This window comes from Salvia splendens, chromosome 2 (genome assembly GCF_004379255.2).
Source record: "Salvia splendens isolate huo1 chromosome 2, SspV2, whole genome shotgun sequence".
Classification (NCBI taxonomy): domain Eukaryota; kingdom Viridiplantae; phylum Streptophyta; class Magnoliopsida; order Lamiales; family Lamiaceae; genus Salvia; species Salvia splendens.
Genome location: NC_056033.1, coordinates 35,227,484 through 35,245,935, shown reverse-complemented (window position 1 = coordinate 35,245,935; position 18,452 = coordinate 35,227,484). Strand labels below are relative to the sequence as shown.

The 18,452-nt window shown below is 37.6% G+C and overlaps 3 protein-coding genes across 4 annotated transcripts; 1 reads left to right on the top strand and 2 right to left on the bottom strand.

Moving 5' to 3' along the window:
- The first annotated feature begins 3,601 nt into the window (after positions 1–3,601).
- LOC121792403 (protein DEHYDRATION-INDUCED 19 homolog 3-like) lies at positions 3,602–7,441 on the top strand. Of its 2 annotated transcripts, none has more exons than XM_042190325.1 (5): positions 3,602–3,939; positions 4,434–4,576; positions 5,102–5,179; positions 5,489–5,745; positions 7,064–7,441. In XM_042190325.1, exons 1-5 carry the CDS (start codon positions 3,864–3,866, stop codon positions 7,161–7,163), a joined length of 654 nt encoding a protein of 217 aa, XP_042046259.1. In that variant the 5' UTR covers positions 3,602–3,863; the 3' UTR covers positions 7,164–7,441. The 2 variants fall into 2 exon arrangements, with proteins under 2 accessions (XP_042046259.1, XP_042046258.1); XM_042190324.1 differs by having other exon boundaries at positions 3,603–3,939; positions 4,407–4,576.
- A 200-nt stretch (positions 7,442–7,641) lies between these two features.
- On the bottom strand, positions 7,642–11,365 carry LOC121792401. Its single transcript, XM_042190323.1, has 4 exons — positions 11,347–11,365; positions 11,200–11,238; positions 9,341–10,594; positions 7,642–9,241 (listed from the first exon to the last, which is right to left on the bottom strand). The coding sequence occupies exons 3-4, from the start codon at positions 10,592–10,594 to the stop codon at positions 8,282–8,284; spliced, it is 2,214 nt and encodes a 737-aa protein (XP_042046257.1). The 5' UTR covers positions 11,200–11,238; positions 11,347–11,365; the 3' UTR covers positions 7,642–8,281.
- Positions 11,366–15,119: 3,754 nt separating this feature from the next.
- On the bottom strand, positions 15,120–17,909 carry LOC121792400 (phosphatidylinositol 4-kinase gamma 4-like). The gene is made up of 2 exons (XM_042190322.1): positions 16,046–17,909; positions 15,120–15,712 (listed from the first exon to the last, which is right to left on the bottom strand). Exons 1-2 carry the CDS (start codon positions 17,357–17,359, stop codon positions 15,338–15,340), a joined length of 1,689 nt encoding a protein of 562 aa, XP_042046256.1. The 5' UTR covers positions 17,360–17,909; the 3' UTR covers positions 15,120–15,337.
- Between the last annotated feature and the right edge of the window lie 543 nt (positions 17,910–18,452).

The following is an 18,452-nucleotide window of genomic DNA, read 5'->3' as shown; positions in this document are numbered from 1 at the left end:
ATTGATGATGATGATGATGATGATGATGATGATGATGATGATGATGATGATGATGATGATGATGATGATGATGATGATGAGCGTATATATTGTTAATTAGGATTAAACCTAAGCTAACGAAATAAAATACTGGTAATATTTTATCCTCTTTTAATTTATATATTCATCCTATCTCAATGGATATCTTATCAGGTAACTATTTATGTAAATCTGTCTGTGCATATTCCGTATCATGTCCAAACATTAAATTATTGATTTTGAAGATTTAATTAGTAAAAGTCGAAATAACAGAGTAAGAGTAACTATTGAGATGTATGTGCGTATTTTAGACGATCAAACAAAATTAAGTGATAAATGACTAAAAACCCTTGATTAAGATAAGATGACACATGACTAAGTTCAAAATTTAAGTTGAACTTAAACCATTTTGTTTCATTTTTATTTTTTTTTTCTTAATTGTAAAATAAGTACTACTCCATGCATACATGTAAATCATAAATTGTAAGTTTGTGACTTTTAGTTTTAGTGTTTATTTAGTTTGTAAATATTCTCCCTAATAAATCAAATTAATATAATTGCAAGTTCTCTTTCTTATCATTACCCATCTAGCCTTAATTTAATTTACATATTCTGTTATTGTTTATGTTTATATTCAAATCACAATTTAAAATTTAGAAAGAAAACGATAAAATAAGCCTGTTAAGAGCATCCGCAGCGGTAGAAGGACGGTGTCCGTCCGTCCGTGTCAGCGGCACGGCCGAACGCTGCTCGCCGCTGCGCTCTTGCCGCTGGGGCGGCGCTGCTCTTAGCTAAGAGCGCGTCCGTGCCAGCGAGCAGCTGACATGGCGACTCCTGATTGGCCAACGGCAAATCCGTTGGAATTTTTTTTTAAAACCAGATTTTAATTAAAAATGATATCCGTTTTCTCCCCACTTTTAATTTATTTTTCAAATTTTTCCCCAAAAATACACATTTTCATCTATAAATACCCCCACTTCCACACAAAAAATTTCACACCACACTACACAATTCTCATCTAAATTCTCTCATTTCCATTCTTACAATTCTCAATCTTTCTTTCACTCTTAACAAAAAAATGTTCGGCTTCGGCTCCCACGGTTGGAACCACGAATGGTTCGGTTCACAACCATTTCCTAGTCCGGAAATGGAATTTTCGGCCCATCCTCAAACCCAAAGTTCGCAAGCTACGGGTGGCTACCGGCCTTACCCGGTCGACGACCAAGATGCCCCCGATGGGCAATACGGGTGGGCACCCGAACCACCCGTATTTAGAGCGGAAGGGAGCAGCGGCACTCAAACTCCTATTCTTCCTCCTCGTGGTGTCCGCACCCCGTACACTCCGGGGGAGATGGAGCAATTATTCAAAGAGTTTTTGTCTATCTCCGAAGATCCGGAGATTGGCACGAACCAATCCGGGGGACCATTTTTGGTGGCGCATCTGTCGCCGGTACAATGAAAATCGGTCGGATGGAATAATCGAGCGCAACGAGAGTATGGTGCGCAATGCCATATACAGAGCAAACGAAGAAATCCAAAAGTTCCAGGGGTATTACCTCCAGGAAGAGCGGTCGGCGGGGAGCGGCCGAAGCGAGGTCGACATCATCAGTGCCGCGTTGACGACCTACCAATCCCAACACTACAAACCGTTCAAGTATCTCAATGTTTGGCAGGAGGCGCGTGGGCATCCAAAGTATAGGGGAGGCGTAGCATCATCCTCTAGCTCCTCCGGCAAACGGTCGAGGTCGGTATCCCTATCCGACGCCGGCTCCGATGAGGTGTCTACCCAGTTCGCCGGAGCTAACTTGGGTAGCCCCGACGCAGGCCAGCGTAGTTCCCAACGTCGGCCGCAAGGAAGGAAGAAGTCGACGGCCAATCGCTGTCGCGCCGTGACTCCATCCGCCCCCGCTCCCGTCCCCGCTCTCTTTATGCCACCTCAACCCCCCACCAACTCGTTGTGGGGGGTTTTGGCCCAACTCAATTTGGCTGATAGGTCAAATATGAGCCCTGAGCAACTTCGATCGCATGTGGCAATGATACGGGGTCTCCAAAGAACATTGGGGGTAGAGCCGGATGAATAGTCTTCCACAGGGGTATTTTAGCCGTTAATTATGTAATTTTTATTTTTTAAGATTTTAATTATGTAATTTTTATTTTTTAGGTGTTTAATTATGTAATTTTTAATTTTTAGAATTTTAATTATGTAATTTTTATTTTTTTTTGTAATTTGTAATATTATTCTTGGTGTTTTTAATGCATTTCAATTTTGTGGAAATGTTTTTATTTAAATTGAATAATAGAATGGTGGGACCCTGAAGCTTGTCCTTGCGGAAGAGCACAGATGTAGGTGTTGTGCTCTTGCCTAAGAGCAAGGAGTAAAAAAGTAATAAAAGTAGGTTCGGGCCCACATCCATGCTCGTTGACAAGAGCACGGATGGGGATGCTCTAATGTTATAATTTGAATCGTAACTGCAAGTTAACAATCTATACAAACGGTGGGTAATATTAATTGAAAACTCTAAAGTCTTAAGAGCATCCACAATGGCGCCTAGCGCACCGCCTAGCCGAGCGCCGGCGCTAGGCGGTCGCTAGGCGAACCATCGGAGGAGCCGAAAACCGCCGAGCGGTTTTCTGAAAATCAATTTCGCCTAGCGCTAGGCGGTCAAAATCCGCTGGGCTATGCGCTGGGCGATCCGCTCGGCTCCATTGCAGCGCCCGGATCGCTCAGCGCATAGCCCAGCGGATTTTTTATTTTTTATTTTTAATTTTCGAGTACTCTCTATCTTAATTTCTGTACAAGATCAACACCGAGAAATGGATCTGAACAACGAGCCTAGTTCAGGGACGAGCGGTTCTCAAACTCCCCCAATCCCCGTTGGAGGCGGATGGAATCAGATGCCCGGGTACTACAACATGTACCCGTGGCGACGGCGGTGGCTGTGGCGACGACGAAGGCGAGGGAGCCGGCGAGTGATTTTTTTTAAGTAATGTACTTTTTGCGATTATGTAATTTTTTTTATTAATGTACTTTTTAAAATTTTTGTACTTTTTTTAATTTATTGTAATTTTTTTAAAAAATTAAAATAGTATTATTAATGTTTCCCGTATATGTCTCGTAAATTAAATTCCGTATATTGTGTTATTAGTGATGTGGCTATTGATGTGGCTGGGCTATTTATGATATGGCTAGGCTATGGCTGAGCTATTTCTGATGTGACAGGATGATTTTTAGTATTGATGATGTGGCAGGAGGAATTTGTGGCTAGGCTATAGCTGGGCTATTGATGGGCTATAACCATTGTGAATGCTCTAACTAAATTAATCAAATCAAACAACTGGATATAAATCATTTTTAGAAAGAAAAAGTAAATAATTTTAAAGCAAAGATGTTTGATCGGTTGACATTTGGCAAAGCAGGATGTAATCGGCATTAATTTACACCCAAACACTGTCCAAAGTAATGCTCAAAAACTGATCATCGATTTCAGAGTAATTATATTCAGACAACGACAAGCTGTCAGGACGCAAAACAAAATAAAAATAGAAAAAAGAAGAATATAAAAGGTGTGTGGAAGACAACTCTCGGCTCCCTTTTGGTGGATTTTCATATCACCATCCAAAGGCAACCCACTCTCATCCATTTCTCTCTCTTCCATCATCATCATCATCATCATCATCATCTCTCCCAACTCCTCTAAAATAATTCACAAATTAAGGAATTCTCTGGGCAATAATTTCATCAGGGGCAGCCTTGATTGCTTTCACAGGCTCTTGAGAAGAAGACAGCTCGGGATTTGCAAAAAAGAATTTTTGAAATTTGGGGTTGATAAGAAATTAAAGAAGCCATGGATGCTAATTCTTGGGCTACTCGTTTGTCTTCTGCCTCCAAGCGCTATCAATCTGCTCTTCAATCTCGATCTGGTAAATCCTTCATGTCTTGTTTGCCTTTTGCTTTTCTTCTTAAAAAAAACTTTACAATTTATTATCTTCATCTGGGGTTCTTGTTAGATGCTGACATGACATGATGTAGTCTTGGTTACATATTTTGCATTGTGATGGGCCTCATCATTGTTGGTGGGGGTGATTTTCATTTCCAAGATTTCGTTTTTAATGTAGGGTTTGTTGAATTGTTGTAATTTCTCCAAAGATTTCATTTGAGGTTGGTGCTATGAATCTGACTGTAGATGCGTATGCTAACTGTGTTTGTTTTATGTGTGGGTGTCGCATTTGTCAAGGAATGAGTTACTTTGGGTTTTCGATTTAAAGCTGAATGATGAATGGTTTTATTTATGTGTGTGTTTGTAAAGTGGATTTTTTTATGACTTGCTAAAAATCTCACATCTGCATTTAACTCTTGGGGTTTCTGGTTGCTTTTGTATTATCTATAGGATTGAAATGGGATGGCTTTGATGCAGAAATGCTCATGGGCTTTGAGGAGATTGACATGGATGATGATATAAGAGAGGAATATCCATGCCCTTTCTGTTCGGACTATTTTGATATTGTAGGACTCTGCTGCCACATTGATGATGAGCATCCTATAGAAGCCAAGAATGGGGTGAGTCCAATCATATCATTGTATAGTTACGGATAAAACTTAGGCATTATTCGAAAAAGGCCTTGTTATTCGGAAGATCTATTTCGTGTCTGCTATAGCGTGGTTCCTCTCTGCAAGAACTCCTGAGACTTGCTAAGCTGTTCATTGATGACTTTCTTATGATTTGATTCGTTTTTTAGCGAACACCAATATTATACGTATTTAAACTGATACTCTACATGTCTTTTGGGATAGCATTTGGTGGGATGAGTGAATTTTGAATTCAGTAATCTTGGCAGGACTTAGTATCCTCCAGATGGCTTAGGAGATTATATATACAACTTTTCAGTTCTTTCCACATCACTAATTATGTCCTTGTGACGGATCTAATTCCTGGTTATAACTAGTAAGAATTTATCATTGATTATATTCTCTTAGGAGTTTGGTATACTAGTAGGTTCTTTGTTTCAAAGCATATTCATGATGTCTATTCACATTTTCTCTTCACTGTTAGAAAAATTATTAATGCGAACTCTATTCTTGCAGGTATGTCCAATTTGTACGATGAGGGTAGGTGTTGATATGGTAGCTCATATAACACTGCAACACGGGAATATTTTTAAGATATCCTTCTCAGAATAGTTATCATTTTCAATTATTTTATTATCTTGTGAAGCCATTACTTGCAGTTTATTAGTCCAACATCTACTAATCTCCTTCCTTATTCTTAATAATCAGGCATGCGTTTTATAAGAGACATTAATGCTGCAAGACATAAAATTGGATTTTTAAGTAATACTATAAAAGTAGCATTGTGCAGATGTTATTGCTAAAATAGTCAAATGGCTGTTTTATTTCTTCCTATAACAGATATGATTGCATGCTATATTCCTTAAGTGTCCAACGACTTTGAATTCCTTGACTATATATTACATGCAGCGCAAAAGAAAATCCCGAAAATCTGGTTCACATTCTACTCTTTCTTTGTTGAGGCGAGAGCTAAGAGAAGGGAACTTGCAGTCCCTTTTTGGAGGATCTTCCTGCATAGTTTCTTCAAGCAATGCAGCCCCTGACCCGCTTTTGTCCTCATTTATTTTGCCAATGGTTGAAGATTATGAAAGTGTGCCATCACACTCTTCAGCTGAGACGACAACAGCCAAGAAAAGCACAACTGAAAGCACTTCGGAGAGGTTAGTTGTTTTTAAGTCATAGCAGTGTTTGCTCTGGTTAGCATTGCAAAAGATCCCCTATAGGGCTATACCCTTGTTTCTGATACTTGCATCGCATTAGTATTTTGTTGCTAAGTATGTGGACCCAAAAGAAGGATTAAAGTAACACTCATCAATATGTGCATTTTTGGCCCGTGACTGAGAATTTGCAAGAAAATCTGATTACCTATAGAATGGACCTGTTTAAATATTACTGCAAAACTAGAATTCTGGGAAGGTTATGATTAGTTTTGAATATGATTCAGATGCTTTTTTTGAAGTCATCTATCTCTATGATTGAATATATAAATATTCTTGATGGATTTCTTACTAAAAATAATGTCAGATCATGGTTTTCAATTTCATCCTTAGATGATAATATTTTCTCAGGTGCTTTAGGCCTATAAGCCTAGATTATTGAGTGTGTATGATAATATGAAAGCCCTGTAGGGTCTTCCTGTTAAGCATATGAGTTTGTATGATGCACTATTTATAATTTTGAGGCCCCTCTGGATCTTTCAAGTGTTTATGAGGTTTTGTAGAAACCTAAAGAATGACTTAATGTTTACATTGTATTAGTTGTTTTGGAGATCATGAACTAGAACTGTGAAAAGAAACTGTTTCCCGTTGTTTGATAAGCTAACCTCTACTTTTTCTTTATTCCCTGTTGCTGCCTCCATTCTGTTGCTAACTGATAATTTATTAAGATAAATTGTACATATGGGGGCTTGGAGGGAGGGAGGGTCTCAGAGGGTCAAGCAATTAGATTTCCATAGATTACTTAATCTATACCTAGTACGTACTCAATGCAGGAACCTAGTGGGTGAAAATATCAGGAACCAGAACAACCTAATTAGCAACAAGCAAATTCTGACAAAACTAATGAAGTTAGGCCTTTCAGTACTGGAGATTCTATGGGCTGGAGCTGTTCTGGAATCTAAGAGGTGCCGGATTAGTGGCAGTAACATATATTTCTATGGACCAAAATGACCATTGGATTAAACTTATATTGAAAAGTTCAAGGACATGAGTCATACATTGAGAGGCAGGGTTCACGTTTTACTATAACCTGTCAGGAACATGGAAAGCGAGAAGTAAAAGATTGAGTTTCATGAAAAAGATGAACAAAAACAAGGACTTGGATTCCCCGAGACTGCTCTTTTGTGTTTGTTTATATGCCCTTAAATTTCAAACATAGTCTTGCTTTTCTACAAACCGCTTTTGGGCTTGGGAAATCACTGCGTCTTTGTCTTGTTGCATGTTCGAGTCTGTGTGGTTCTTAATCTCTACTGTTATGCAGAAAACCTCCAATGTCAGTCAAAGATCAGGAGGAGAAAACGAAGAGAAGCGACTTCGTCCAAGGGCTGCTGCTGTCGGTGATGTTCGATGATAATTCCTAAGTCATAGGCGACTGCAGTTGTGTTGGAGTTGGCTGGAAGACAGGGCCGCCAATTTGTGGCGACCATAAATGCATTGGCATGGAAAATGGAAAATGGAAAATGGAAAATGGAAAGTGAAATAAGTTTGTAGCAATAAATGTAATACCATGTTATGTAGAGGTTAGGTTGTAGGTCTTGAAGATTTATCATGTATTTTTCTTGTGGTTTCTGGTTCATGCTTTGGTAAAGGAGATGATGTACTTCTCGCATTATTATATGATGATTTGCATTATTATTGATTTTGCTTTTGTTTTTACGAGGGTCAGACTTATTAGTAAAAGATGGCAACCCATAATTAAGATTTATTGTGGCAGTTTTAGGTCAATACTAATAATTTATAAAATAAGGAGTACTTTTTAGAGTTTTTATCCATAAAACATTACTGTGTTGAATTATTATAATTAAGGCAAAACCAAAATAGGATTAGGGGCAAATATCATTCAATTCAAATGTTGATCAAATTCAGAAAACTGCTTGAAAAAATACAAGTCAATGAATAGCGGAGTGTACAAAGGCCTGTTCTTGGATACATATACAAATTACAAATGTGAGCAACAATCTATTCTACCTGAGTCACAGTAAATATTGTGTGGACAAAATCAAGTAAATCCCTACTAATAAGGGAGGCCAAGTCACCCATCTAAGAATTTTGAGACGAGTCCTGAAAGAGCAATGAGACCAAGATAAGGATCTACCTTTAATCCAACGTGTCTGCATTTTCTCTGATTGTTTGCCCCTCACTAAAAAATGTGTATGTGCGGTAAATATTCCAATGGAATATTACTCATGTTCAATACAAAAAGGTTCAAGTTATGACTTAATGGTGCGAGCTGAGAATATACCCTAGCACTGTAGAGTGGTTAAAGTCTAAGAGAATTTAAATATCAAATCTAGGCAAGAATTTTCTGCATAAAGCAATTTTGGAAGAGTAGGTAAAGCTTCTACACTCTTTGCAAACTCGACATAATACATTCAAAAACAGACGGTAGGTATACAGCTGTAGAAAAACATCGATTGGGATGAGTAAAACCATTGTGTTTAAGCTATATGGTGTGCTTCTGGAATAACACGTTATGTTCTTAAAATGTTTTGGAGTCATCATAACCCTTGTTTTCAACTAAAAAGAATGGCACAGTGCTCACCTCTGTAAATTGAAACGGCGATGTGCTAGCATTAGCCCCAGTGTTTGATGTGGCACTGCAAGGGTGCAGTTGCTGCTGAACCAAATCCCCGCTTATTCTTGCACTAATCCCAGCATATTCACTTTGTGATAGTCCACCAAAGGGGTGAATGTTCGACGTAGAAGGTAGACTTTGAAGTACATTGCCCCTCAAATTGCTCAATCTTGGAGAAAATGCATCCCTATTGTACAATGAAGACGTGGTATAGTCAGCCAGTCGTCCACGAAAGATATTTTGTGGAGCCATCCTTGGCATAATCGGGTTTTGAGTAGCTATGACTCCATGACCGACTGGCGAACCAAAAAGGTTGATTGCTGAGGCTGAGGCTGAGGCCGAGGCCGCAGCATTATTCCCTTCAGACTGTTGACTTCTGCTATTAATAAATCGGTGTATCACTCGCTGTATGCGTCGTCTGTCATGCAAAGTGAATGCCCCAGACCCAGAGGCAGGCGAAGTGGTTTGAAGATGCCCAACTGAATATCTTGGTGATTGAGAGTGTCCACTTACTTGACTCAATGGGGTGTCAGGTACATATGCCTCATTGAGATCGAAAGTTTCACGGACAGCACAACCAGGTGATGAGCCAACTGATAAATTGTTAATTGGTCCATGATCAGGAGTAGAATTCAGACCTTGGGCATTTGAGGAAGCAAGGACTGTTGGTCTACAGCCATCACAGTACCAATTTCCATCTGGTACCTCACGCCCGAGACCAACACAGTAAGTATGTGCAGGTGAGTCGCAGAGGTCGCAAAGCAGCATAAACGCATCATCCCCACCGTGTAAACACTCGGTACAAAGAACATTTTCGTATGGATCAAGATAGCCCCTAAGCTCTTCTTCAGATGGCTGATAAACCTGACAATGTTTATTAAGAATAAGATAAAGAGTATCTAAGAGATAGGAAGAAGATATTGTTTCTTGATCATATAAATTTATAAATGTTTATCCTGATACCTGATCACGCTCAGGAACTGGAAAAACTGCATCCCTTAGATCATGCCCACCATCCGTTCGTGCAGTTCTACTGATGGTTGTGAACCTTTGCTTGCAGAGAGGGCACCGAGATTCAACTTTCGACCACTCCATGATGCAAGCAAAACAAAAGTAGTGACTGCAACAATTTAAAACTCCTTTGACTGTTCTTTTACCCTCTTCAGATAAACAAATCCCACAAACTTGCTTCCCGATCTCAATGTTCAAATCCACCACCTTTTGTTTACCCTTCCTTCCTGGGCACTTTCCCTTTAAAGACCCTAACTTTTCCTCTTCCATCATTTTCAAAGAACCAGAGCCTCTTAAATCAGTTTTCAACCTTTTACAGAACCGAGTACCTTCTTTAATCTGCTCTCTCTCTTCTTCTGATATCGTGTATTCATAATCAGATGATTCTGAGCTCACAAAATCAGAGTCAGAATTCACAGTTACAGTTGCTTTCTTCCTCCTGCCCCAAACCCACTTCTTTATTGTTTTCCTTTTTTTTGAAGCGTGTTTTTCATCTTTGAATTCCTTTGAAAGCTTAGACCTATTTTTTGGCCTTAAAACTCGTTTTCTTACTGGCTTCCTACTGTTACTTTTCAAAACCTCACCTGGAGTACATTCCTCATCCTCAGTATCATCAGACTCATTATAATCTTCATCATCATCATCATCATCATCATCTTCTTCTTCGGTAAATGCAAGTTTATCTTTTTCTTTAGGATCCTCATGTATCTCAGTTTTAGAAACTCGGGATTTCTTTCTTGGGTTCTCATCAACAAAGACATCCTCATCTTGTCGACAAAAAACTTCACTATCATCATCGTAATCCTCTTCTTCATGAGAGACTTTATTTTTGTTTTGTTGCCTCAACCCAGAAACACAATAATCGTCATATTCCTCTTCCTCTTCACTGTCGGTTACCTGTTTCTTTCTAGACTTCACAACCATATTTTTCTTTCTTGTCTGAAACTTTTTTTGCCTTCTTGGCATGGCAGTCTTTTTAGTCTTATCCTTCTTTTCTATCCACTCTTCTTCCTCATCATCAGATTTCCCAAAACTCCCATCCGATTCATCCTCGGCAAGAGAAGAACAATAGTCATCTTCAGACAAATGAATCTCTTCATCTTCGTCCACCCTATAATCTTCATCAGACTCATCTGAACCTTGTTTCTCCAATCGGGCTTTGTTTCTCGGGTTGCGTTTGTAACTAACCTTGCCTCCCCTAGCCATCTGTTCAGGCACCCACTGTTAAATGATAGTATGATTCAAAATTGAATCATATAACATCGCATATACCAAAATAAACATAATTGAGGTATTAACATCCAGAACCCACACTTCATGTCTTTATCTTATAAGCTAATACATACAAATCCAAATTTCTATATACGAAAGCATAAATCAGTTAATCAAACAGAAAGATCACTGTTTTAAGAATTCCCAGTCCATGAATTTACATCAAATCACCAAATAAAACAATCCAGAAGATCGATCCCATTTAATTTCTACAATAACTCAACAAAAGAGGCGAATCAAATCACAACAATATCAATTAAGTCCCAAACTATGATAAGCTATCAAGTTCCCCAAAGCGCGAACAATCCTTCGACCTAACCAAACCGATCTGATTCACCTCGAATTTGATAAATCCCCAAAAAAAACCTAGATCACATCGAATCAGAAAATCCTCACCCTTCAGTAATTTGTTCGAATTCCAATCGAAAAACAATCATAATCAATAAGCAGAAACGATTTTATAAAAAAAAATGAATTCACAACGTAACCCCATCTTCGATATGAATTAAAGTGAATAGACAGAGAGAAAAATAATTTACCGATAATTCCGAATAAAATCGACCAGCGAGCTGGTCCTCCTTTCTCAGGAAAAATAAGATACGAATCAAGCAATAGAAGAAGATAAAGTAATATAAATGGTAACAGTCAGGCAATTTACAAGTTGAAGAGAGAGAAAGGAAGGGTACCAGCGTCGGGAGAGGATGCTGAAATAAGCAAAAACTAATTTGTTACAGCTTCTCTCTCTCTCTCTCTCCACACTTATATAGATGCAAAATAGATACGTTAAAAAGAAATTCAATCAAATTATGAAAGCGAGGACTGTTAAAACCTTAAAATCCTGATCCTGAAACTCGTTTAGGTTTTTCTGAATGCCGGAAATCATGACAACCAATATAATTGTGGATTATAAAATTTATAAAATATGTTTTCAATTCGTTCAATTAAAAAAATTATATTTCATGATTTATAATTTAATATGTATGATTAATAAGATTGAATCATATAACTTACACTCATTGCATACAACTAAAATAATCTCACAACTTCATCTTAAATAGATAATAGTATGATAATGAATTATAGCAACTGAACCACACATTTTGAGTTTTAGGAGGTGCTTGATTTGTTAGACAAAACAATAATGAGATATAATAAAAAGTAAATCAAAGTGAATTATTGCTTATTAAATTAGACGTAGTAGCGGAATATGAATAATCATAAAATACATGTATTCTTGGTATCGTGAAAACGGAAGCCGGTTTTTTTAAAAAAAATAACCCAACACAAAATAGGATATATGACCTTTAATTTACGAATAAAATGATAATCGACCGATCCCTTAGTAGTGCACAGTGCAATTTTCAATATAAAAATTTATAAAGTTTGAATAAAGATAGAAAGAAAAAGAATAAATTATTTTTAATAGAGAATATGGTCTACTATATTAAGAGAAATTTACCATAAATTTAAAAGGACTAATATTCATGAATGGAAAATAATAAAAACAAAAAATTATTCATTATGGATGAATGAACTATTAAAAAAATATTTATTCATTTTTACGCCTTTATGTTGTACTACTACATATTATTTGCCTATATTTTTTGCGTTATTATGTTACTATTAAAGCACTCAAATGTGACACTTTATTAGGTCAAATTTAAGGTGCGTTTCAGAGAATGGTATTTTACAGGACTAAAAAACGTAGCATTTTATTTGGTCGAACTTAAGGTGCGGTTCAGAAAATGGTGTTATACAAGACTCAGGCAACTATAATTGTAGGCATGGATCACCTACGTAGATCACAAGTGATTACGTAGTTTTTTAATTAGGATTATGTAATTTTTAGTTTTTATTTTATTTTATAAATATTATAATTTAAAAATATGTGAAATTGTATATAATAAAATAAATGATGAGACTATATGTTTGACCTAAATTTGTTGTCAAATTGGAAGTTTGGGGTCTGGCTTGAAAAATTGATACTATTACATATAAATAGTAAGTTTAGCTTATTTGAGGCGGATTATTGTGAGAACATTGATATTTCTATTTATTTGGGAATTAAGCCCAATTGTGCGTGACTGCATGCGTGTTTTTTATGAATACAAAATTAAAAAGATCGTATCATTGTGTTATAAAAATTTGCAACCTTTGACCTCGGGTATAACTACTCGGTTGGTAAGTCAACATATGCATATAAAGTAGTAGTAATATACTATATGTTACGTGTAATTGTTACTTGATTTTGATCAAATTGGTAATATAAGCCAACAAATTGCAACAATATACGAAAATAGTAACTAATTGAATAATTTGAAGAATTGACTAAAATAGCAAATTATGTATGGACATTTTGATTTTGTTAATATATATACGCCTCAAGCTCAATCATTATATGTACAATTTAAGTTTAATTTTTTTTTAAAAATAGACTACATAGTTTTCAATTCACTCAATACTTATACAATACCTTATACAATAATGTCTAAACTACTTGCCACTAGGAAAAAGACTCTGGCCAAAATATTTTTCTGTTAAATATTCTACGTATGCTTGTAGTTATTTTTACTCTGACTCTAAGCATAGTGACGGAAAGATTTTAAAAACTAAGGAGGAATTTACGCAAATGTCCCTCTAGAGGTGGTTCGACTTTAGAGCATCTCCAATGCCGGCGTCAAAATCGCGACGCCGATTTTTCGCCGACGCCGGTTCTGACGCCGAACCATTGGAACCGGCGTCGGCGAAATCGGCGTGGCCATGCCAATTCGCGCGATGACGCCGGTTCCGACGCTGATCCTCACGGCGCCATTGTGGGTCCCGGATCGGCGTCAAACCGGCGTCAGATTTTATTATTATTTTTTTCTTTTGAAAACACTATATATACGCGCTTTGAACGATCCGGTGCGCATCAGATGCGAAGAAGGCCTACTTTGCGACGCGGCAGGAGTCGGCGCGAAAGGACGTGGAGCGCACATTTGGTGTGCTTCAGGCTCGATGGGCTGCAGTTAAGGGACCAACGCGTTTGTGGATTGTCGACTGCATTGCTGATATACTGTACGCCTGTATTATCATGCACAACATGATTGTCGAAGATGAAGGTGTACAACTGACTGATTGGGCCAACGACGATAATGAGGTCGGTCCAAGCCACGGCGTCGCCACCGCCAACGTACGAGGTGGGGTACCTCACGATGAAGAAGCCCTCCTCCAAGCACATGCCGACATGCGTCAGACGGAGGCTCATATTAGACTCCAAAATGATTTAGTTGAAGAGTTGTGGGCGCGGAGGATTGCAAGGCGTTAGTTTTTATGTAAAGTTATGTAATTTTTTTAAATGTATTTTTTTTAAATTATTGTACTTTTTGAAATTTTAATAGTATTATTCAATTTAAATGTATTTGTCTCGTAAATTAAATTCCGTATGTTGATACGATTGTAAATTAAATTATATAATTGTTATTAGTGATGTGGATATGTAGTGTGAAGGCTATGTGAGGGCTATTTGATGTCCAGTTGATGTGGCAAGCTGATGTGGCAGGAGAATTGTAGTGCTGATGATGTGGCAGTGTGAAGGCTATGTGAGAGCTATTTGACGTCCAGTCTTACTGGAGATGCTCTTATGAATTCGGTAAACATTTTTTACTTTTGGGCCCTATCCAGTAGTCGTATACCAATAATCCTATCAAATTATGCACAGCCTTGATTTCAGATTCAATTATTAATCCATATAATAATACACAAATATTTTGAGTAAAGTAATGTACTAATATAATAATATTATTTTTTTAATGATAATTTATCCATATAATAACACACAAACAATTAGATGTATTAAAATTAATTAAATTAAGATAGATGTGTTATTATAAGGATCTTTGCCATTTTCATATGGTTACTGTTAAAATAGCCCATTTCACTTTTTTTACTTTATCTTTCTTTATATTTATTAAAATTCGTGATAATGAGTTACACCACACGGGACATAACATAATCAGAAAACTTTCCTTTACAATTTATCTACCAATTTTCCCTATTTATAATAAATACTATCCCTTCGTCCCACTATAAACGAGACTCACTTTCATTATTCTTTTTGAAATGACCTTCCATAAGCTTCTCACTTTTTTTAGATGACCCTCCATAAGCGAATCATTCTTCTTTATAACAAAAAATAATAAAACTATTTTCTCACTTACTTTATTTTCTTAATTTTTCTCTATCATAATTCATACTTTAATATCTCCAGTTTTAACTTTTTAAATACTATCAATTTCTTAAATCTCACGCTCAAAATTAATTTTTCTCTATCATAATTCATACTTTAATATCTCCAGTTTTAACTTTTTAAATACTATCAATTTCTTAAATCTCACGCTCAAAAAGAGATGTCTTGCCTATAGCAGAACGGCTAGAGTAAGTGTTTGTATCGAAATCCTTTGTGAAAAGCTCAAAGAGATGAATGGTAAAAAAGAGATTCTTATTCATTATGCTTCAAGGGCAAAAGAATCCCCAAATTACAAAAGCCCTTAAAACAGGATCCAGTGAATACTGGAACGAATGGAGAAGTAATAAAATAATCAGGTAAAGAGTAGCCCTGACTTGGGAATTTCAAGGAATTGACATTCACAACCAACATAGTGTGCATATGTACCGAACTTTCCTAGTGGACGAGGGTTATTTGTATTCCTCAAGGCGGCGATCCACGATGCTCGAAACACAGTCGAGGAAGGTACCTTCACTCGATCCGGGGAGGACAGAATCGAGAGCTTCTTCCACGATCTCTTCAATGACAGAGATCTTCCTCACTGTTTCTCTGCACATCATGTTGCCTATGTCAAATGGGGTGAGCCCTTTTTCCGCACCTTTCTTCAGAAGCATAGTGGAGATGCGTAGTACACGAGCACATTCATTCGGTAGCTCCCATCCATAGAACTTGAGCAAGGCAATGTCCTTCTCTGCATCCATCGACCTTATATATTCAAGGGTGTCCAGTCCGAAAGGCTGGCGAGCTTGAGGCCAGTACAGCCAATCGAACGTGCAATCTTGAAACTACAATGATGAAAGAGAGATCAGAGTGTGTGATTGATAGGATTGAATGGCAAACTAATCAGTTTTGCATTTATCAACATATCATGATGAAATGAAACTCTCTCAATACAAGTGCGACATATTTCTAGCACAAACATGCTGTGGTTATGAATTTTACCCCATAATATCCCAACCAGATTAAAAGCATGAAACACAAAATATTATGACATTTTAACAGAATCACAATATACAACATTGTAGTATAATACTCCACATACAGCATGAATTTATAGTTGATGAAAACAAGTCACAGCAGTGTATAAAAATGGTAATAGGAAGGTAGATGAGACTTACTGTATATGGCAAGCAATATCCATGATCAATCGGGATGAGGACAGTTTGACCATCTTCACCTTTGCTTACTAATATGTTTCCAGCATGTCTATCTGCATTGGCCATCCTCATATCCAACACTGCAATCTTATGAACTTCGTCTACCGGGAATGCACCCGGCCCCATGTCTTCACAACTTCCATTGTTCTCCATGAACATTTGCAGCGAACCAGTCTTGACAGAAACGCCACCAGGATGATTAAAACCTTCGTGCAGGCATTTCACATATACAGTAGGCGGAACACCAGCGAAGCCCCTAATCTCACCAGAGAAAGAACGGTTACCACTCTTTGGATGATCAAGTAAAAAGACAGCACACTCCCTCAGTGCCCCCTCCCCAACTCTTGTTCCCTTCTTCAGCCCTTCTCCATCCTCCGATAAGGGTAGCCCTCGAGGGTTATTCTCAGCCAAAGGCTCCTCATCTGCTGGCTTAAAAACAGATAGATATCTAGTACCTGATGGATCAAGCATAAAATATGCACCTCCTGTGCCCTCCACAGACCTGATTGGATAATTACCTTGCTCCAATCCTGTCCTAGTAGAATCTATCATTTGGCTAATCTCCAGAGGCAACTCAGTCTTTGGGTTGATAATTACAGGCTCCAATACAGATACTCTTTCAGGGGCCTTCCTTGGCACATAGTGATTGGCCTTACGTTCACTAACCACATCATTCTGCTGTCGTGCAACAATTGACAACTCAAAGTTCTTCCCCACTGGAGACCCCCTAATTTTGGCAGATTTCTTTACAAACAAATGTATCACAGCATCTGTATCGTCCTTAGAGATGTCATTTATCAACCTCTGATCCTCAATCGGCTTGCCATTCAGCAACACCTCATGATCCTCAATGAGCTCCGATTCTCTTTCCGCAATCTGACGCTTGACATAGCCAACATCCCGGCACTTTTCCACCTGAAACTCGAACTCTTTCCCACAACACGTCCTGACTTTAATAACCTGAAGGTCCTTGAGGCGAAGGAGCAAATGCACAACGTTCCCATCACTCAAACCATAGTCCCGCACGAGGGATTTGCTCCGAGCCAATTCTTTACCACCACAGACCAACTTTTGGTTCCTGCGGAAAATCCCTTTACAGGACTGGATTCGGACCTTCACAGATTCAATCGAATCGGACTCCAAAACCCGTATTGGGACCTTGGAGCCTGGCATTGCCACAAATAGCAAAATCGACTCTTGACTATGTTCAGGAGGTAAAAATGTCATACTCTCCTCACGAACTGGGACAATGGAAACCAATCCTGCTGAAGACATTTTTCTGTATTCTTCTGAAGCTCACCTCAGAATCCCCAAACCCTACAAGAAACTACACTACCAAACCTTAAAGAATAAAATAATTAATAATTGATCATACACATGGCGTTCACCTTCACACAAAAAAACTATACCCAAATGCAGGAACCTAAAACTACCCCGAATTCCAGAAACACCACACAAACCCTAATAGGATTCGTGATTGGCCATAAAATCAAAGCATGCAAATTGAAGAACAGAAAAGCTAAAAAAAATAAAACTTTTCAGAATCGAAGCTCGAGGAATCGAATCAAAACAGCGCCTCTGATTTCACCGAATAAAAATTGCAGCAGAAAAGGGGGTTCTTTGCCGGAGAGCAAGAGCCGAGGTAATCGGCGCCCTCAAAAGAGGATGATGATTAAATCGGCAAGAAATTAGAGTGAGAACAACGGGCTTCGCGGTGATTGGATGGAGAATAGGTGCAGAGGAGAATTGAGAATTTTCTTCCCTTTTTGCGGTGTGTGAAGTGAGAGAAATTTTGTTTGGGTGGAGAAGAAGAAAGAGAACGCGGTTTTAGCTTCAATTCATAGCGTTGAATTTCGACTTTCACGATAAATATAACGCCGTTATTAATTTCATAAACTTAATTATTTTACCAATAAACCGTTGTTTTTTACTAATTGGTACACGTGTTGGTTTAAAAGCTTTCAGATGGAGTAATTAATTACTACTCAATGAAATTAGAGTTTTTATAACCAATTTTTCAGAAAATAAGATGAGGAAAACTATAATTAATAATAAGCTTTCACGAGTGGCAGCATAGATAATTTTTTTACATAAAAAGTAAACAAGTATAACAGTGTGAACTTTGTTATTGGTCCAGTGAGAATAATTAACTCTTAATTAGAAGGTGTTTGATAAGTACTATATATTTATATTTTTCTTTCATTTTTATATTCGTATAATTTTCAATAGATTTTTAATCACCGGAAACTTAACTTGGGGAAAAAGATTAGTGGATGTGATGTGGCAAAACAATCCAAATATTTTAATTAATTTATTAAAGAAACTATCCGTTTTCTTTCTGTTACAGAATATTCAAAAATTATAGTAG

Bases quoted from the DNA above. Each gene is read 5' to 3' on its own strand.
- LOC121792403 (XM_042190324.1), top strand. From the start codon at position 3,864: ATGGATGCTAATTCTTGGGCTACTCGTTTGTCTTCTGCCTCCAAGCGC. The intron at 3,940-4,406 runs GTAAATCCTTCA...TATTATCTATAG, and splicing joins TGCTCTTCAATCTCGATCTG to GATTGAAATGGGATGGCTTT. The intron at 4,577-5,101 runs GTGAGTCCAATC...CTATTCTTGCAG, and splicing joins CTATAGAAGCCAAGAATGGG to GTATGTCCAATTTGTACGAT.
- LOC121792401 (XM_042190323.1), bottom strand. From the start codon at position 10,594: ATGGCTAGGGGAGGCAAGGTTAGTTACAAACGCAACCCGAGAAACAAA. The intron at 9,242-9,340 runs GTATCAGGATAA...AAACATTGTCAG, and splicing joins CAGTTCCTGAGCGTGATCAG to GTTTATCAGCCATCTGAAGA.
- LOC121792400 (XM_042190322.1), bottom strand. From the start codon at position 17,359: ATGTCTTCAGCAGGATTGGTTTCCATTGTCCCAGTTCGTGAGGAGAGT. The intron at 15,713-16,045 runs GTAAGTCTCATC...TCATCATTGTAG, and splicing joins GATATTGCTTGCCATATACA to TTTCAAGATTGCACGTTCGA.